General features: G+C 52.5%; 1 protein-coding gene across 2 annotated transcripts in view; it reads right to left on the bottom strand.

Moving 5' to 3' along the window:
* Positions 1-21724, bottom strand: part of AJAP1 (adherens junctions associated protein 1) — a 128371-nt gene that overhangs the window by 52726 nt on the left and 53921 nt on the right. For both annotated transcript variants that reach the window (XM_043924471.1, XM_043924472.1), the window contains exon 2: positions 11877-12694. In XM_043924471.1, coding sequence (XP_043780406.1) covers positions 11877-12694 — 818 coding nt within the window. The remainder of the gene's footprint in view (positions 1-11876; positions 12695-21724) is intronic.

Genomic DNA, 21724 nt, shown 5'->3' on the forward strand with positions numbered 1-21724 from the left:
GTGGCCCTAAATCCAATGATAAGCTTTTCTAGTTGACTTGTGTTCCCCACAAAAGCTCAGTTGGAGACCTAACCCCTAGGACCTCAGGTTGCTCCCTTGTTTGGAAATACAATCTTTGCAGAGGTCACTGAGTTACAGAGAAGCCCAGCCCACATGCTGCAGCTGGACTACCTGAGTGCCCCAGTGAGTGTGTGACCCCCAGGGGGATACAGACCCTGTCCAGGGTTCCTCTCACTCTGACCAACAAAAGGGAGATCTTGTCAGCACTGGGGTCAGGAGCCAGGCCACTTATCCATTCACTGGAGGTGCTATTTACGGGTAGGAAGCCGAGACAGCTGAGTGTATTAATTAATGATCCATCTCTAGCTGTTGATGTGTAATTTATTTCAATGATTTTTTTTTTTCCTGGGACATGAGAGAACAATGGGCCCTGAGCTGGGCAGGGTGAGAAGAGAGTGGCAGCAGCAGCCTTGGGGGTCCACAGGTCCCGTGACCATTAGGGGTTGATGGGGAGACTGGGGGGGGTCTGCAGCCAGGACAGAGGTGACAGGTCCAGCGAGGCTGGTTCTGATGACAGAGAGCCCGCAGGAGGGTGGGCTAGGGGAAGTATGGGGGCCCCAGGCCCAAGGTGGAGTGGAAAACTCCATGAGGAGATGTGGCCAAGATTGACATTTGCAGGAAAGTTGCTTCTGTGGCCAGCATGTGTGCTCAGTCACTTTCGGCGTGTCCTCCTCTTTGCGACCCTATGGACTGTAGCCTGTATCTGAGGATCTGGCCAGAAGGACAGTGGGCACGAGTCTGTAGGACACCCTGAGGATGTAAGCCGCCCTCCTCCCTCCACCTGCCTAGCATGGTCCCCACCTCATGGAAGCTCATGGCAGCAGCAGGGCAGACTAGAGTGTGTTCATTGCCCGGATGCTTCAGTTTTCCTAATAATGGGCTGGTGGCACCAGCCCGTCCTCAGCTACTGCTGAGACACCAGAAGAGCTGGCATGCTATTGGTCATGCATTGTCATCCATGGCAGCTCATCGTCTCCTGAGCTTCTGGGAACAGTGCCCAGTCTGATGTCCACTAATCTGCCAGTCCTCCGCAGGCCAGAGGTGTGTCCCAGTGTTGCCAAACAGGCAGCTGACCCCTGACCACATTTTTGGATGCGATGCCAGCCCTGGAGCTGGGGTCCACGCCTCCTACATGTCCACCCAGTCCCCATGGGGGCAGAATATACATTTCCAATAAAGCCTGGATCTCATAGGAAACAGTAAGGGGCTCGTTTCTGATGGAGTCTCTGCCAGGAGCAGGGCCAGTTCTGGTGTGGCTTAGAGAAGACTGTTAAAGGGGGCACTCCAGACGGCCGTTCTGCATGCCCAGCACTGCCTCCAGCCTCGGGCAAAGGCTCTCACAGAGGAGAAACTGACTTCCATATGTGGAAGGGGCTGCCATTGGTATCAGCTTACAGATAGAAGGCAGCATAAAAAGCCTGGAATGCTCTGTGAATTTGGCAAGTGTGTGTGTGCTCAAGTGTGTGCTCAAGTTGCTCAAGTCATGTCTGACTCTGAGATCCCATGGACTGCAGCCCACAAGGCTACCACAAGGCTACCCTGTCCATGGGATTCTCCAGGCAAGAATACTGGAGTGATTTGCCATTTGCCATTTCCTTCTCCAGGGGGATCTTTCCAACCCAGGGATCAAACCCGCATCTCCTGCGTCTTCTGCATTGCAGGCAGATTCTTTACTACTTAAGCCATCACAGAAGCCAAGAACCAGCTTGACTGGGCAGGTGGTGGATGCAAAGCCCTGGTAGAGGGGATGCAGCTGGAATGGATTCTTCTATGTCTGTTGACCCACTACTTAACCAGGCAATGATGCCAAGCTCACCTCACCAGGTGAAGGGTCACAGGAGAGGCCCTCGTCATTGCCAAGACCAGCATGGACAGAAGCTGCCTTTTCCTTGCTTCTACAGGAGAAAATCCCCAGGCACTGCCAACCGCCAGCCAGAGCCAACGAAAGCTCCTCCCACTGGTAGCCCCCAAGGCAGCCTAACTCCTAGAACCTGTCAATACGGCCTTATTTAGAAAAAGGACCTCTGCAGGTATAATTACATTAATGGTCTCAAGATGAGACCATCTAGGTTATCAGGTTGGACCCTAAATCCAATGGCAGGTGTCCTCATAAACAGAGACACACACACAGAAGGAAGAAGTCTTATGAGGACAAGGCTGAGATTGGAGGGATGCAGCCAGAAGCCAAGGATGCTGGAGCCCCCAGAAGTTGGACAAGGCAGAAAGGATGGTCCCCCCAATCTCCAGAGGAAGCACGGCCTGCCCACACCTCCATTTTGGTCCTCTGGCCTCCAGAACTGGGAAAGAAAGAACTTCTCTTGGTTTTTGCCCCCAGTTTGGGTTGACTCAATGCTCTGGCCCCAGGACACTCAAGCTCAGAAGAAAGCTGGCCCATCTATCTGCAGCACTTGGGTCGGGGAGGGGCCTGGGACTCACGGGGTGCAAGGCTACCTCTGGTATATCCAGGATTCTCAGAGGACTGGGGCATCTTGGAATGTGGGGACATGTTTGGTTGTCATGACGACGGGCATTAGTTGGCTGAGGCTGAGATGCTGCCTGTCCTGCAGGATGCGGGACAGACATGTGTCCCCTGACGGCCCTCTGTCCTGCGTGACTACAGATGCCCTGTCCTGCCGCACATTTGGGCTCTGAACACTTGAGCCGGGAGCGCCTCCTTCAGCTCCATGCACAGATCCACCATGTTTCTGCACGATGTTAAAAAGCACCAAAGTTTCCAGAACTTGACCACCACGCACATCGGAAGGAAACTATATTAATCTGTCCCAGAGAGCTGCTCCCCATTTCAGAAAGTCACTGGCCTCGAGGCCCAGAAAGACACACCCATCTCAGCTCATGTGGCATCACATTCCTGGTGAGGCCAGGGGTAGGGGGGTGGGGGGGGCCCTTCGAGCCCCTCCTTCTGCCTCCCAGTTGTGCATAGACCAGCGTTTATTCTAAGTAACCTTCCGTCGTGTTGCCTCTGAATCAGTCAGGGCACTGCACGAGTTTTTAGAACCAAATGTTTTGGCAGGCTGTACTTTCTATAGAAAGGTACATCGCAAGTGAGTTAAGGGAACATTGGCAAATGTGTAGCAGGAACCCAGGCTCTATCTGGATGGAGCAAGGATCCTGACCTAGAGCCCTGGTCTTTCCTTCTCCTGCCCCCGGCATCTTCCACCTGGCCCAGCTTCCTCCAGTCACTACTGTCCCCCCGAGTCGTTCCTCCCGCCCTGTCTCCACAGAGGACACTGGCATCCCCCCACATGTGCAGGTGGGGACAGAAGGGGACCCAGGTGTGCACCTCTCAGGGGTTCTGCTCTCAGCCCCAGGACACGCCCCCAGAGTCCTGGCCAGGGCCTGAGCTGCTGGCCCTTCCGGACAGTGTGTGAGATCACATCATGTGGGCATGTGACCCTTCCATCCACCCTGGTTGGGCTCTACTGGTGAAGCACCCCCCACCACCACAACGGAGCTTCATCAAGGCCCAAGAGGAAACGGAAGGTTCTTTTATTACTGGACCTCACACATGGGCCCAGATTATCCTAATGAATAAGGCAGTCAGCTTCCTTTTGGACTCTGGACCCGACTCCCCCAAATCTCTGCCTGCCAATGCAGGAGACACGAGAGACAGGGTTTGATCCCTGGGTCGGGAAGATCTGGAGGAGGGCACGGCAGCCCATTCCAGCATTCTTGCCCATAAAACCCCATAGACAGAGAAACTACAGCCCAAAGTGTCACACACAACTGAGTGACGAAGCACACACACCCCTCAAATCAGGATGTCCTGAAGCTTCAGGCAACAGGGGTGTGTGGTGGTGAGGGCCCCTGGCCTCCCCAGAGTCGTGGAAAGGGCCCTGGCCTGGGGGTGAGGAGGGCGGGGCCCAGGCCCACCAGCCTCCTTCAACATCAGCACCACCAGCCCTACCCCCATGCAGTTTAAGAACAAGGAGAGTGAGACACATATATATGGAATTTAGAAAGATGGCAACGATAACCCTATATGCAAAACAGAAAAAGAGACACAGAAATACTGAACAGACTTTTGAACTCTGTGGGAGAAGGTGAGGGTGGGATATTTCAAAAGAACAGCATGTATACTATCTATGGTGAAACAGATCACCAGCCCAGGTGGGATGCATGAGACAAGTGCTCGGGCCTGGTGCACTGGGAAGACCCAGAGGAATCGGGTGGAGAGGGAGGTGGGAGGGGGGATCGGGATGGGGAATACGTGTAAATCTATGGCTGATTCGTATCAATGTATGACAAAACCCACTGAAATGTTGTGAAGTAATTAGCCTCCAACTAATAAAAAAAATTTAAAAAAAAAGGAACAAGGAGAGTGAAGCTGAGCATGGAGCATGGGAAGTGTTTCCTGGCTATTTACTGGGGGGTGGGGAGGTGTGCAGGGTGTGTCTGCAGAGAAGCAAGCTGCCATCATGAAAGGACAGTCCAGCCCGTGACCTCCCCCAGGTAGGATGTCCCCCAAACCACACATGGGCTGCTGATGTGCCTCATTGGCAGGTTCTGCTGATTTTTTGGGAGGCAGGGGGTAATTCCGGCTGCTGAAACCCTTCCAGGGCAGAGAAGGGTCACTGAAGAGCTGGCCGAGCACCTGAACACCCTCCTCCTCCTGTCAACACCTTTGGGGAGCATTTGAAGGACATAAAATAAGCAGCATTCTCCCAGCACTGGCACTGTTCCATCCCCCAAAGGAGGTGGACTCCATCACGTCAGCACTACCCAGGCCCTCCCAGGAGCTCCACGCTCCACCAGGGTCAACATGGTCAAGTCTCAGGATGGCCTCGGTGGGCAGAAGGCATTTCCCAGCTCTGCAGGCAGGGGAGCCAGGACCCACTGAGGTCACGTGTACTGTTGAGGACACACCACTGGCCAGCAGGCGGGCGGCCAGGGCCCGGGGCAGGTCCGGTCAAGGCAGGGGCTCTCTCTGCTGCACACCCCCAGCATCTCCCACTTCTGGCTTCATCCCCTATGCGGCTCCCTAGACACACTCAGCATCCCTGCTGCTGAAGAAAACTTCTAGAAAAGTAAGCTTCCTCCTCCACCACCGCCAATCATCACCTCCTAACAACAGACTTTGGCTTCCCTGGTTGCTTAGTGGTAAATAATCGGTCCCCAACACAGGAGACTAGGGTTCGATCCCCGGGTCAGAAAGACCACCTGGAGTAGGAAATGGAGAATTCCACGGGCAGAGGAGCCTGAAGGGCTACACTCCATGGGGTCGCAAAGAGTCGGAGTGACTGAGTAACTAAACAACAACAAGCAGCAGACTTAAGTTGCTGAACCACATGGAAAGCAAAGACCGAAGGCCTGGTGACCACAAGGCATGTCCGCCACCCCGAGGCAGTTGGAACTGGGTCTCTGGATCTGAGCTGGGTCTCTAGGGAGCCCTGGGCTTCACTGGGAACCTACCTGCTGCAGGTGAGGGCACAGTTTCTCCCCAGATGTATTCACCTGGGCCATTTCACATTACTATAACCCAGGGCCACACCTGGGCTGGGGGAGGGAGGGAACAGGAGGGGTGACATCTCACCCTGAATGGTGGCTCTGAAACCCCCTTCCCAGCATCTGCCTGCTGACCCTGGAGCTCGCCTGCACCTGAGAACTGCTGGGAACACTGCTCAGCCCCCTGGCTGGCAGGCTTCCTCCCCGATCCGCCTTTGCAGAATAACAGCTGAGCTGTAGCCTACGTGGTGTTTGTGACATGCCCGCTAGCGTCCTTAACTGTCATTTGCCTCTCTTGTGCCCTTGCCTGTCTGGCTTTCCCAGAGAGATTTTTAAACTCCTTGAAAAGAGGGCACTGGGATGGGTCTTCCATTTCCTGGCCCCTCTCCACCCCAAGGTGCAACATTTAATGTCAACTAAGGAATGAACAGTTTCCTGAGCAATTGATCAGAAGCTAGAAAACTCTTGAGACTGGTTCCCTTAACATAGTCAAATAAAAATGATGTTCTATCTAATATTGAATCACAATACTTAGAATCATTCCCCTGTGAGTGGATGAAATCATAAACTCAGCAGTCCACCGTATATCAGATGGATCTGTGAGTGCAATTCCCATGGAGCAGAGATGTGTCCTATCGGGTGTGTCTCCTGCAACCCCCAGACCCTGGGTGGCCGGCAGCCCCGGGGACACCCTTAGAGGACACTGGTTTCCAGGGTGAGGAGGCATCAATCCAGGCCTCTTCCTGCAGCTCCCCAGAGCCTGACGAGGACAACAGTCCAGGGGTGTGGAAGGCCCTGGCTTCCAGACAGAAAGTGCAGTATAGGCACCTGGGTTCCACAAGAATTGAAGAACCTTACTGATCCCAAGGTGCTCTTAGAAGGAGAATGAAACCCTGAGGGAAACAGAACTTAAGAAGCACTAATTGCAATAGGTTGGAGCAGGAAGCATGTGAAGAGCATAAAAGAAACCCAGTGACAGAGTCATCTCCAGGAGAATCCGAGGTCGGCTTTAATGAGTCAGAGCTCATTTATCCACTTGGTGTGAACACAGCTTTGCTCAGCAAAAGCAAGGAAGTGCCTGGGGAGGCTGGACAGGTCCAGGAACTGTCGGCAGACACACTGGCTCCCTGCCTGTGGCCAGGATGGGTCACTGCAGAACCACTTCAAATAGGACAGGCCACACCCCATCTACCCCAGAGGTCCCAATGAAGACCCTGGAGACCAGCCTCGTCATCTATAGAGTTTAGCATGTTTAGCAAAGCTCCACATGCTCATTTGTCCGTTGGTGCTTTTATACCAATTAAGCCACTCAAAACTTTTGAAGTTCATGAGTCATTTGTTTCAAATATCTTTAAATTAAGGACGGATTCATTTCCCTGGTAGCAAACACCCAGCAAGTTAATTAAAAGGGGCTCAGCATTTAAACCACCATTGCAGCTTCAAACAGAAGGGGAAGACCACATCTCTGTCCCTTCCATCTGCCTCTCACTCCCTTCTCCTCCAATTCTGGCATCTAGAAACTATTCCATCGTTATACAACTTGGTCCCAAGGTCTCCCCACTCCTGGTTCAAGTCAGATGACCATCAGGGTGACAGAAGACGACACCAGCCCATCCCACAAAGAGGACACTGAAGGCCCCTGGTGACAAGGACAAAGCAACCTGGAAATCACCCTTGGAAACGCACGAGTGGATTCCAATGTAAAAATCACCAGGCAGAGCCAGGAAGACGTCTGAGCCACTGCATCCTTGAGCTGCCGGGCGTCACGAATCTGTGATTGATCCAAATGGGGACAAAGCTTGAATGACGATGGGGACCTTGGCTTCCTGGGCAGTGCACCTTCCCAGAGCTGTGAATGAGGGCTGGTAGGAAAAGGGTCAGCTGTATCTGTGTAGGCTGGGGGCCAGGGGCCAGCAGGCTGGGTCAAGGACTGGCAGGGCTGGGAAATCTTCACTGAGTACTAACTGTAGCCATGAATTTGAGCAAACTCCGGGAGATGATGAAGGACAGGGAAGCCTGGCGTGTTGCAATCCAGGGTCACAGAGAGCCAGACATGATGGAGTGGCTGAAACAATAACCGTAGCCAAGCACCCAGGAGATCCCACAGCGAGCAAAGGCAGGGACCGACACCAGCTGCCTTAAATTCCCCATGGCTCCCTTTCTGAGGATCGAGATTAAAGCCTGGGAAATGACTTTCCATTTTCCCCCCCAGGAGACTCTGTGATTCTACACTCGGAACACAACCAGCAAGAGGGCTGTCACAGGAGGAAGGCACTTTGCTGTGGGGAGCCCTTCCCTCCAACCTCAGGTGAACTTCTGACCGTCTGACACGCAGCCTCTGCCAGCATCATGCGAGGCTGGAGCTCAACGCTTCCGTGAACCTGAGCCAGGTGATTTTCCATCCCAAGCAGCTCCTGGCTAAGCATCATCTACATCTTTGCTCGGAGCTCCAAGGTCAGTGATGAGAGCCTGGGGAACTCATCTAATGACCTCATCAAATGAACTCACCAGGAGAAGAGCAAGTGGAGCAGAAAGCCAGTGATCATCTAAGAATAATAACCATCATTGTCATCACAATCACCATCAGTACCACCAGCACCATCATCTCCATCATCATAATTACCATCATCTACATCATCCCTATCATCAGCATCACTGTCACATCCTAAGCAGCAGCATCATCCCCATCTCTGTCATCACCATCATCGTCACTACCACCACCATCATCCCCATCATCACCATCTATCACCAGCACCATCATCATCATTACTATCTCTATCATCGTCATCGTCACTACCACCATCATCATTTTCATAGTAAAAGCAACAAACACGTCCTGAGGAGCTGTTTTGTGACAGGCATTGTGCAGGCATGCTCAGCCCCTTCAGTTGTATCTGACTCTTTGCAACTATTTTGACTGTAGCCCGCCAGGCTCCTCTATCCATGGGATTCTCCAGGCAAGAATACTGGAGTGGGTGGCCACCCCCTCCTCCAGGGGACCTTCCCAACCCAGGGATGGAACCCGAGTCTCCTACTTCTCCTGCACTGCAGGCAGATTCTTAACTGCTGAGCCACCAGGGAAGCTCCGTGAGAGGCACTGAGCATCTGGCATATACTATCTCACTTAATTTTTACAACATTATGAGATGGTTTATTATGTAATTCCCACCGATGTACAAAGAGGAGAGGCAAGTTGTCCTGGTTCAAACAACTAATATAAATGAAGCCAGGAATTGGCATCAGGCTGCATCACTCTTAACCATCACACTAAAACTAGGAGAGATCTCCCAACCACTTTATGGCCCTTGGACAATTCCAGTAGTGTTTCTATAAAATGTTACCTTCTTACAGATTTCACAGGGCTTCAAATCACCAGCCACCTGCCCTTCCTATGCCCACCAATGTCTGTGCTACACAAAGAAAGGAAAACATAACATTCCCCTTCTAAACAGTTCTCTACAGAAAGAAAAATAAAACAACTCCCCAGGGCTTCCCTAGTGGCTTGGTGGTAAAAAAATCCATGTGCCATTGAAGGAAACACAGGTTCAATCCCAAGAAGATCCCACATACCTCAGAGCAACTAAGTCCATCCCCAGCCTTTGCTCTAGAGCCTGTGTTCCACAACAAAAGAAGCCACTACAATGAGAAGCCCATGCATTGCAATGAAGACTAGCCCCTATTCTCTGTAGCCAGAGAAAGCCCTCACAGTAACAAAGACCCAGCACAGCCAAAAATAAATAAATAAGGTTATTAAAAAAATAACTCCCTAAGTCTGATTCCAGAGACTTCTTTGGACAACGGAATTTACTTAGCAAATTCTTTGTATCTCTTCTTAAAGCCTTAATTCCAGACTCGGGGTGCAGTGAGTGGGCAAGTCTGGGCCTGTTTGCCCTCAACATCTGTAACCCTCTCCTTGGAGTCACTCCTGCTGGGTATAAAAACAACTGGTGCGGATGGAGGATTCTTGGTTGCCAGGCACCATGTTTTGTACTCAGGGCTGATTTATGGAGGCCTCACAGCAACCTTTTAGGAGAGGTATTTTGAAGCTCTAATTATGCTGATGAAGAAAATATAGTGAAGAGAGAAGAGAACTTTCCCAGAATCATCCAGCTACATTCAGCAGATCTGCAGCTTAGAAGCAGGTACTGCTCACTAGAGCTTGCACAGCCCCCCAGACCACTGCTCTGGGATCCCCAAGGCCACCCTTGCTGCCTTAAATCCTGGCTAAGACGTGTGAGTAGTGGTCATACTCCAAAGATGTGGGGGGGCTTGGGTCTGCATCTGACCACTAGGGGGATTCTCAGGACCCCTGCTTGGGCTCTTGATGCTCTGGGGCTTGGGTCACTTTTGTAGGACCAGTTGAGCACGGAGGAGCCAAGTTAGGGGAATCATCTCTGCATATTCTCTCTTTTCTCGCCTTGAATTTGAAGCTGAGGACGGTGGGGTGCCCCTCCTCAGCATCCAGTATCACTTCCCAGAATGAGCATTTCTCTGCATTAAAAGCAAACACACATATTTTCCCCCATTTAAATTTGTTGTGCTAAACAAATTAATCTAGCACCAGATTATATTATGAAGAACCATAAATCTTTTCCAAGATAAGCATCTGTCGAGTTGGATTAGCAATATCCAATGTACTGTGAATTAATTTGCTAAGCCTTATAATGGTGTCCCGGGTGTTTAACTTTAGTAATAACAAATGTAATTTGGAAGAAATGGGAACTCGTTTTCTCATCCACATCTATATAGTAAGTGACGTAGGCAGGGAGATGACAATAAATGAATGCACCACTAAATTCTATTATGATGATGGCTTGGGAGTTTATTGAGGTAAAAACTAATGCTTTGTAAACTGCCTCTTCGGTGCCTGGCACAGAAATGAACGGCAGGCTCTGTGTGTCTGTGGATTCCAGAAGGAGGCTACAGGGGAGATGGATGAAGCACAGTTCTGCAGACCCTCACCCATGATGCTCCCAAGCTCACAGCCTCCATCCCTCCATCCTGGCCCATGGCCCCCAGCATTGAGATGGAGCTTGACTTTGCTTCCATAGATATGGTGCTCTCTAGGGAAGAATTGCTCAGAATAAAAACTGCAGCTCTCTTGTCCAGGTGAAGGGAGGAAGTAGGTCATGGAACAAAAGCCACCCACTCTATGGAAACCTGTCCAACTACTGACCATAAGGGACAGCGTGGCGATCAGGTTGCACAGGGACCCTGAGGAGCAATTCTCTCTGTCCTCTGGGTTCTGAAGAGGACCCGTGTCAGCTCCAAACCCCAAGGAAGTGGAGAGGCAAGCCGGGGGTGGGGGAGGCTGCACAGTGCCCCCATCCCCTTCCTGATTATGCCCTGGAATTTGCGTCCTGTATTACAAGTTAGCAAATACTGCCACTGGTCAAGAATGTGCATGGACAGTTCCAGACTAAACCTGAAAGTCGTGATGAGGCCTGGGGCCATGGCCTGTTCATAGAAGCCAAGGATGCTAGCAGTGGGTGGGAACAAATGGGTCCAGGATTCTGGGCTGTCCCTTTGCCAGCCTGAAGCCAGGTATATACTGGGGGCTACTAAAGAAGGGAAGTGCTTTGGCCTGGGAGATTTCCAAGGGCCCTTTGAAGCAATTGGAGGAGTTGAGAAAGAAAAAAATGACGATGCAGCATATTCAAAACCAAGAAATGCTAATTGTCTGCACTCACCTAGAATGACACAGGCAGAAGAACCAAAGCCATCTATCTGATCTCCATCCTCCAAACACCTCCTAACCTGACTTCAGGGATAAGACAACCCAGAACCTGAGCCAATGTGCAAAGCCTCAGCTAACACTGAAGGGAATTCCTCCTGATAACCTGGCCTCCATCTCTCCTGCTGTTTAAGGTAGTTCCTAACTCTGGGTCGGTCTGGTAGTTGCCTCTCCAGAGGAGTGCATCCTGGAAGGTTTCTGAAGATGCCACACACCCTACCTCCATCAGCAGATATGCTCACACCTGACTCCCAGGCTGGTCCAAGAGACTAAGTTCTGGCATTTGAGAAGATGCTGCTCCATGTCTGGTGGGGCTCAGACACCCCCTACACAGGCAGGGTGGGTACATGCCCACCTCTAGGTCACTACTAGGGAGAGACCCTCTCCCTTCTCACTTAATCCACAGGAAGAGCCTGGCCCCTCCTCATAGAGCATAACCCATCTTTGCCAGGACATGGACATGGGCAGGTTCATGGACACAAAGTTCCTCGTCTTTCCCTCAGGTACTATGGCTTTAGGTGCTCCTGCTGGAAAACGGACAATCCCAGCACCACTTGTAAGCCTCACCCTCCCAAAGCACCACCCAACCCAAACCCAACCAGAGAAGAGGTGGGCATACCTGAGGTCTCCCCCAGAACCCGCGGGGGCTGGCTGTCTTGGCCACTGTCTCTGCTGGGACTGGTGGAAGGCTCCGTTGTGCTTACCCCAACCGGGATCCTACTCCTGGGGTCCAGGGGCTCGGTGACCCCTTGAGTCTGCAGTGTCACAGAGGGGGCCGTGGTGGCTGTGGCCGTGGTGGTGGCGGAGGCCACAGTTGTCTTCCGCGTTTGGAAGATGGAGACCGTGGTGGGGCCGTAAAAGCCCGGGAATGTGTTGGATTCCAGGGCCTCCTCCTCCCCGGTGGGCCCCCAGGCAATGAACTCCGTCTCCGTGGTGGGCCTGCTGCCCCGGAAGTCAAAGCTGTTGAAAGCGGGCCCCTGTAGGTGCCTCTTCCCCCGCCGCAGGAGGGCCTGCTGGTCCGTGGGGGCCCCGCTGGCCCCTGCAGAGGAGGAGGAGGTGGGGGAGGAGCCCAGGGAAGGGCTGGATTTGGCAGCAGCTGGGGGCTTGGCCAGCCCCCCTTTGGGCCCCAGAGTGGCCTCCTGGTCCCTGGGTCTGTGCGCCCGTCGGGCCCGGGGACTTGGCATCTGTCCGTGACTGTGTCCGCGCTCCATGCGGGGTGGCCGGGGGCTCCACACGGGTGCGGGGATCCGGGCGGGCTGTCCACTCTTAAAACTCCACAAGCGAGGCGGCCGGTGGGGTGGCCGAGGCAGTAGCCGGAACTCGGGGCCCGGGCCCAGGGACTCACACGCGGGCAGATCCAGGGCAAGCTGAAACATGGCTATAAGGATCCAAGCATGGCTTCCTAGGGAGCAGCCGGGCCAGCGGATGAACATGGAACTGTGTGGGAAAGAGAGAAGAGGGTCAGTGGGGGCCTCCACCGGGGGGCTCTCTCCACCCCCACTCCAGGTCAAGGAGATGCTCTCCTAGTAATGAGCGCTAATCCCAACTTCCAAAGAGGAATGGAACCCTTCATTAAGTCCCCTTCAAAGGCCAACTCATGTCTGTTGTTAGCACCGCAGAAGAACAGGCCCAACCTCACCCGTCAGGACCCACTTCTCCTCCCAGGAGCTCTCCCATACATGGCCAGCTGATGACAAGCTGGTGTCAAAGAATCCGCTTACAGGAGGGACACTGAGTCCCCAAAGAGATGATGGCCTCAGGGGTCTTCCATCACACTTTGCTTTGACCCAGAATAAAACACTGGTACCAAGAGGGAACCAGGCGGGGGACAGCAGGGCCGGGAATGTGTCCACACACCGTGTCCAAGGCCCAGCACGGCCCTCCGGGTCACAGAAGTTCCCACTCCAGGGTGAGTGATGCTAAGCCCGCGGCTGCCAGTCCTGAGGTCTGGAGGGATAGGGGTTTCAGCCCTTGGGGCTTCCCGTGGGGCACAGAGTCCCACACCTGCTGCTCCGGCTGAGCCCTGTGCCCTGCCCCCCCACCCCCTCCGCCCCCTATTTCAGTCGGATGTGTCTATTTGAAAGCAGCCTTGTGGCCTCAAATGCCGTGATGTGTGCACGAGGAAAGCTGCTGACTTGTGGCTGCCTCTGGATCTCGCTCAGAAGATGTGCTGCCCGGAAGAGGAAAGTTCGTCAAGGCGCCAACTCCACCCAAGTGCTTGCTCTGGCAGGGGCCCTGGCAAACCTTGTCCTCTGCCTCCTCAGCGTGGGAAGGCTGGGGAGGGCACGCCCCTCAGCCAGGGCACAGGGCTGAGCGTGCGCTGGGCCTGGGCAGGATGGAGCCAGGTCAGGACGTGGCCACACGCAGGGCAGGGGAACCCGGCCCCCGGGTCCTCCTACCTGCTTAGTTAGATAACCGAGGGCTGAGGACAGGTGCCCTTCAAAGTCAGAGCTCATCACCAACGTCAAATCTGAAAATTGACACAAAGCCAAATTTAGGGATGGGCAGGGGTGGGCGAGTTTGTTCAGTGAGCTAGCTGAGCTGCCAACCCAAACGCTGCTCAGAACCAGGTCTATGGAAGCGGAGTTGGACAGCATTTCTTAGCCAGGCTGTCATAGGACTTTAAAAGGGACTAATTCAGCCCCTTAGTGAGTATGAGGGTGTCCTTGTGCCCGGGGCTGACCTATGCTCGCCAACACCCAGGAAGGTGCTATGCCCCCAGACATCCGTGTGTTGAAAGAAAGAAACTTGTATTAATGAGTGCTAATTGCCAAAAAGGACAGATTCCAGAATAATAAGGCCTTGGTTTTTTAATCAGAACGAGAAAGTGCTTGGCTGCAGAAACTAGAAACTGCTCATTATGCTAATGTTTCCGCATCAAGAGGCTGCCGGTGTGCACATTCGCGGCGTGGCCAGCCCAGGGCGATGAAGGGACCATCTCGCACACAGAGATTCAGGTCACAGAGGGCGGCCCCTCTGTGGCCACAGGTGGCCTCTGGAGGTTTAGAAGTGCAGGTTCTCCCACCTGTCTGTGCATCTAGACACAAGTCCAGCCCCCAGGGAAGTGAGACACTGCTTCCAGCAGGTGTGACATCGGCTTGGAAGATACCACTGATCACCCCTAGGCACCATAAGGCAGCGCTGAGCACCCTCAGCCTCATAGACACTCCTAGACCTTATAAGGTATCCCTGGGTTTCACCAGGCCTCACCAGGCACCCCCATGCCTCATCTTGTGACCTCAGTCATCACTGGGCACCACCAAGTACCACCACCTTACCAGGTGTCACTAGACCTCACCAGATGCCATCAGGCACCCTGAGACTCCACCAGGTACTACCAGGAGCCCCCAGGTCTCACCAGGTACAATCAGGTCCTCTTAGGTACCACCAGGCCTCAGTAGGTGCCACCAGGTACCACTAGGCCTTGTCTTGTAACCTTAGACTTCACCGGGCACCACCAGTCACCAACAGGCCCCTCCAGGTACGACCAGGAACTCTCAGGCCTCCCCAGGTACCTGCAGACCTCACCAAGCATGCCCAGGTAGCAGAGTCACATCGGGCCTCACCAGGCTGAATGAAGAGCAGCTATACACAAGCCCACTTGCCACCTCTACCTGGAGAAGTATCACCCCAGGAAATTAAAACAGCAGCCCCTGAGTCTGTGCCTGCCTGCCCGGCATAACTTCACACACAGGATATTTCTGCCATTTCCCACCAATCATGAGCTGTAATTGGTTACCATGGAAACCCCTCTTTTCCATGCCACCCAGATGTTATGTAGAAAAGCCAGGCCATCACAATGGCAGGGAGAGCTGGATGTATTTTTCCTCTTCCAGTTCAGTCTCTTTCTTTTTGAACTGGTGGACTTGTTCATAGGGAAAACAAGAGGCCAGGTGAACAGGTCAGGACAGAGGCTCCACCCACCCTACCCCACCCCCCGCCCCCAGCAGCCAGGAAACACAGGGCTCAGGCTGGGGACAGAGAGAGTCCCTCCAACAGGGAGGTCAGAGGCCAATTCTGTGGCCTCTTTACAGGGGACCCATCATCACTCATCCCTTTACAGGGGTCAAAGGCCCCAAACCCCCTGCTCTATCAGCAGGCCTGCTGCCCCTATGTGCTATCCGGACCTTCCTGGACTGGTATGGGGACACGCTGGGCTGAAGACGCACCTTGGCTTGAGGGGATTCAGCCAGGTCTGCAAGGACCATGCGAGGGGCAGCAGGTGAACCTCTGTCCTCATCCCTCAGCTGGTCCTGAAACCAGGCAGGACCCCAGGAACACTCTGCTGTGACAATGGTCAGCACAGGGCTGGGAAGCCCCCAATACCACACCCACTTTATGATGAAGGGGTTCTTGAAGCACCACTCACAGATCCTGTCACTCAGGAAGGCATCTGCAGTGCCATCAGACTATGCTCGAGAGGACCCCACACATCTGCGGGGGCCAGGAGGGCCTGAGACTGCTGGTAACACTGCTGAGGATGCCACTAACCATCGGGGCTGGCAGGTGACACACCAAGGTCAGGTCACAGTGCAGGCAGAGGTGGGGCCAGCCCCCCTAAACTCTGGGGCCGCCACAGACCCCTTACAAAATACCACCACTCCACCCCCACATGGATGGCTACAAGCAAAGAGACAGACAATCCCAAGTATTGGCAGGGATGTGGGGAGACAGGAAGTCTCATGCAGCATTAGTGAGAATGTGAAATGGTGCAGCCATTAAACAGTTTGGAAGTTCCTCAAAGGCTGAGAGTTACCACTGGACCCAGAAATTCCACTCCTGGGAGCAAAAATGTGTACCTGAATGTTCACAGCAGTATTATTTCTAACAGAGGAAAGGGGAGACAGCCTCAGTGTCCATCAACTGATGAGTGGATAAAGAAAGGTGGCCCAGCCCTACAGTGGAACATCAATTGTCCATAAAATGGAAAGAAGTATGGGGGTGGGATGAATTGGGAGATTTGGGATTGACATATATACACCACTGATTCTATGAATAAAAGAGATAACTAAGGAGAACTGAATGTATAGCACAGGGAACTCTATTCAGTACTCTATAGTGACCTAATTGGGAAAGGAATCCAAAAAAGAGGGGATCTATGTAAATACACAGTTGATTTGCTTTGCTGTAAGTAGAAAATAACTCAATATTTACCAGCTGAGCTACCTGGGAAGATCATTGTACAGCAACTACACTCCAACGAGTTTTTTTCTTTAAAAAGGAAATAAGTGCTGATACACGTTACCACATGGATGGACCTTGAAGGCATCCCAAAGAAGTCAGTTACAAAAGGCTACATGTTGCATGATTCCATTTATATGAAATGCCCAGAATCAATCAATCCCATAGGGACAGAAAGTAGACTGGTGGTTGCCAGGAGCTGGGGGCAGGGAGGTTGGGAGTTACTATCTAAACTCTAATGATTACAGGATTTCTTTTAGGGGCAATAAGAATGTTCCAGAATTACAGTGGCAACAGTTATACAAACTTGTGAATATATTAAAACTACTGACATCTACACCTTAAAGGAGTGGATCCAGGGTGTGTAGCCTGGATCTGAAGAGGTGATGTGTGCTAGGGTAGTGAGTAGACAGGCTTGGGGGACACTGCACTGGGGCCTAGTCCTGCTCGGCAGGAGGAAAGAAAGGATGCTGGGTTCAGAGGCGGCCTTGGCAATAAACTTGCGGCTGAGACTTCAGGTTCGTCCTCATGATCCTTGCCTGAATGTCCGGCTGCCTATCTACACTCCATGACAGACGGTTCCCCCGCGGTAGCATCCCAGCCCAGACTTTCAAATGAAGAACAAACACCCCACCACCCCCACCTGACTGCTTCAAAATCGGGAACTACGGCTCCATCTCACTTTACTTTCTAGTTTGCAGGCTTTTTGCTTCTCTCCCTTTTAAATTTTTATTGAAATCTTTTTTCCCCAAGAATGGTTTAATAAGATTCAGCAAATTGAGATTCAATTCGATACCTTCTGTATATTTTCTTCACTGAAGAAAATCACTGTCAATTAAGGGAGACAAAGACGTCTCTACCATTTAAGGGTGCACCTTTCTCGAGCGAGGCGTCTGCAAGGGTGCCTCCTGCAAGCAGCTGACTTCTGCTTGCTCGAGCACCAGGGCTGGACCACAAGTTCACACAGGAGCCCTGAGTCTGCACAGCTCAGAGGCCATACCACAATCTGCAGGATGGGACAGGACCCTAGAGGTGTCAGGTGGGTGGCCAGCCTGCCCCAGCCCTGCCACAGGCAGTGACCAGCAGCCTGTGTGCAATCTCAGCACCGGATGACTGAGGGAGACCCCCACCTTCCATGTCTGCTCTTGCGCTCGTCATCAGTTGGCTTGAGGGACAAGTCACAGTAGGAATCATTCTGTTTGAGGTCGGCCTGAGCGTGGGCTTGTTGCTTTCACTTCACAGGCCCCAGGTTCCATCCTATTCGACATGGTTGGAGCAGTGGCATGGAGGACTCCATACCTTCTAAGGAGAACCATGCATCTGTGATCAATAATTGACAGGGTACAACCTGAAATGACTCCGAAGATGCATGTGCGACAGACACAGATGGGCTTCCTCCAGCACAGAGTTGGCTCTGGGGGAGTCCGTGTTCCTAAGTGGACACCCCCAACCCCCTGCAGACTCGAGCATCTCTTCACCTGGGACCCCTGTTCAGTCTACCTGCCCCACTTTCAGCATGACCCTGCGCGCAGATGCCTCTCCATTCCACACCACTTCTTGGTTTGTTTGTTTAAATAAGCTTTTTAGAGCAGTTTCATCTTCTTTAAATTTTAAAAAAGCTTTTATTTTGTATTGGAGTATACAGCCAATTAACAATGCTGTGATAGCTTCAGGCGAACAGCAAATGGACTTAGCCATACATATACATGTATCCCTTCTCCCCAAAACTCCCCTCCCATCCAGGCTGCAACATAACACATAGCCGAGTTCCCTGTGCTATACAGTAGGTCGTTGTTGATTACCCATTTTAAATATAGCAGTGTGCACATGTCCATCCCCAATTCCCTCATTACCCCTCCCCCACCCCTGCTGTCCGTCCCCCTCCCTGAACTGTAAGTTCCTTCTCCAAGTCTGTGACTCTTTCTATTTTGTAAATAAGTTCATTTGTATCATTTCAGATTCCACATAAAGGGGATGTCATATATTTCTCCTTCTCTGTCTGACTTACTTTACTCACTATGACACTCTTTAGGTCCATCCATGTTGTTGCAAGTGGTATCATTTCATTCTTTTGAATGGCTGAGTAATATTCCATTGTATATATGGACCACATCTTCTTTATCCATTCCTCTGTCGATGGACATTTAGATTGCTTCCATGTCTTGGCCATCGTAAACACTGCTGCAATGAACACTGGTGTGCGTGTATCCTTTTGGATCATGTTTTCCTCTGGTATACACCCAGGAACAGGATTGCAGAGTCATATGGTAGCTTTTAGAGCAGTTTTAGATTCACAGAAAATTGCACAAGGACAAAGAGAGCTCCTGTGTAGTCCCCCAGAGTCTTCAATGAGAACATCCTACATCACCAACGTGAATCTGTCAAAACTAAGATAACACATGGTCCGGTGACCAGGAATCAAAGTCCATGCTGTATTAGGGTTTCACGAGTTTTCTCTTTCAGGATCCCGCTCAGGCCCCCACGTGACATTAGTATCACATTTCCTCAAGCTCCTCTAGACTGTGATGGATACTCAGACTCTCTTTCTCTGGACGACCTTGAAAGTTTTGAGCAGGATGGGTCAGGTAGTTTGTAGGACGGTCCTCTACTGGGATTTGTCTAGTATTTCTCTCAAGGCTGGACTGGGCTGATGGGTTCTTGGGAGGAACCACAGAACTGCAGCAGCCTCCTCATCACGTGACATAGGGGGCACCTGCTGTCAGCACAACCCACCACTGCTGATGACCTCAGCTCCCTGTGACGTCCTGTCTGCCAGGAGTCTCCACTGAAGAGTGATAACTGCCCCCTTTCCACATGCTCATCTCAGGAAGCAGGACCCCAAGCACAGCAAACAGTGGAGGGAGGAAACTCACTTTGTTTTTAACTCTTCAAACCTCACCCATTCAGCAGCCAAGCCATGTTGTTGCTTAGTTGCTAAGTCCTGTCCGACTCTTTGCAACCTCTTGGACTGCAGTACGCCAGGCTTCCCTGTCCTTCGCCATCTCCTGGAGTTTGCTCAAACTCACGTCCATTGAGTCAGTGATGCCATCCAACCATCTCATCCTCTGTTGCCCCCTTATCTTCCTGCCTTCATTATTTCCATATTATTCCAAATATTTCAATATTTCCCTGCATCAGGGTCTTTTCCAATGAGTCAGCTCTTCGCATCAGGTGGCCAAAGTTTTAGAGCTTCAGCATCAGTCCTTCCAATGAATATTCAGGACTGATTTCCTTGAGGATTGACTGGTTTGATCTCCTTGAGGTCCAAGGGACTCTCAAGAGTCTTCTCCAACATCACAATTTGAGAGCATCAATTCTTCAGCACTCAGCCTTCTTTATGGTCCAACTCTCACATCCATACATGACTACAGGAAAAACCATAGCTTTGACCATACAGAGTTTTGTCAGCAGTGATGTCTCTGCTTATTAATACTCTGTGGAAAGGGACAAATCTGAGGAAGTCACTGTCCCAAACAGAAAGGACAGTGGTGACAGGCAGGACTCTCTCTTCCTTTCAAACCTACATTCTACATGCTTTGGGGGTGTGGACTGGCAGGAAGGAGTCGGGGTGCCCAGCCATGGGATCTCCCCCTCAGGGAGCTGGAGGGAGGCTTGGGAGGAACAAGTCATGAGACTCTCTCTCAGGACATTCAGAGCTGCCCTCTCCTAGAACCTGATGGCATGATTCTGTTCTTCGAAAAAGACCAGAGACCACGGAACGCAGGCTGGGGTCTGGGGTGGATGGAGGTGGCAGTGAGCCTTCTGAGGTCATGTCCCAGATCTCAAGGCTGGGACAGAGGGGAGAGGGTGGCCACGCTCAATGCTGACCATCGGGCAAAGTGAAACTCCAGGTGGACTCAGCACCCTCTCCTCCTGGTGGAGCATACGTCCCATTTGGAAGCAGCATCATCAGTTGGAGGTGAGGAGGGAGAGCTTGGTACCCAGTGCAGGAAAAGCTGTGTCATCCCGATTCAGTGTTGCCCCCAGTTCTCTGACCTGGAGGAAGCAGGACAAGGACTTCCAGCACCAGGATATGTGCATCTCCCCCCTCCACACGGGACGCTCTGGTGCCCAGATGCACTCGAGGGGCCCCCTTCCAGCCTGTGTTCCCTGGATCCCCAACGGCAACAGGACAGTGCGGCAGCTTCTGGCTATTTTACTGGAGCAGAGACCCACCCTCCCTGCTCATGGACATGGGTGCCTCAACCTCCACCCCTCCATACTGGCTTCAGATGGGAACACACACTCTCTTCTGGAAAGGGTCACTGGTTCAGTTTTCCTAAGGAAACAAATGCAGACTTGATTCATTCAAACAGTGCTCCCAGCCCCATGTCACCATGATGTCCTGTTGGAGCTGCTCCGTGCTCGGCCCCAGGACTCAGGGGATTAAAGCCTCCCTCTCTTCAGGAAAGGCACTCAGGGTGCCTAAGCTTTTGTACTGCATGGCCCCCGTAGATGTCGGGTGCACACACGGTGTCTGACACAGAGAAGGAGCAGCCCTGGAAAGACACCTCCAACACAACAGGTGACAGGACATCTCTGGCTACTCCCCTTCCCTGGAGAGTAGGATCAGTCCTGGGGTCTGCGGGCCTCTCAGCACCCTCCACTTGGCACCCTCCCACTCCTGGGTGCCTCACAGTGAGTGAAGCACAGGAAAACCAGTCTCCTGATAGACCCTTTGTCCTGGAGCATCTGTGCATAGGTGCTCTCACCCCAAACCATCATTACCCAGGTGTGGACAACAGGAGACCCAGAAATGAAGGGGCCTGCCTGGCTGGGGTCACCATGAGTCCAGGACTCAGGGACTCATGATCTCTGTGCTCAGAAACTAGGTCCCAACAGCCCTAGACCTGTGGGACCGGGGACACACTAGAAGAAGTAGAGCAAGAACAAACTCACGATAAGCTGTAACCATGGCAACTCTACTCACTGGACCATCTGCACAGAGGCTCCACCCATAGGGAGGTGCCTGGGTGGGTGCTGGGCCTGGGCAGGTGGGACTCCACACCCCTACCCCCAACCTTATCCAGCCATCAGGGCCCTGAGGGTTCCAGGGAATCATTTCACAAGCTCTCACGAAAGATAACAAGCCCTTGTGTGTCAGGGATGCCGTCCAGATAGCTCGGTGCATTCATGCTGTCAGTGCGTCTCCCAGGGGAGTCACGCCCCCACAGGATGTCCTGCAAGGTCTGGAGACGTTCCTGGGCGTCAGCAGCTGGGGAGGGAGGCACTGCTACTGGCATCCAGTGGGCAGAGGCCAGGGAGGCTGCCGGACATTCCACATGC

The sequence above is a fragment of the Cervus elaphus genome, chromosome 14, assembly GCF_910594005.1.
Source record: "Cervus elaphus chromosome 14, mCerEla1.1, whole genome shotgun sequence".
In the NCBI taxonomy this organism is placed as follows: Eukaryota; Metazoa; Chordata; class Mammalia; order Artiodactyla; family Cervidae; genus Cervus; species Cervus elaphus.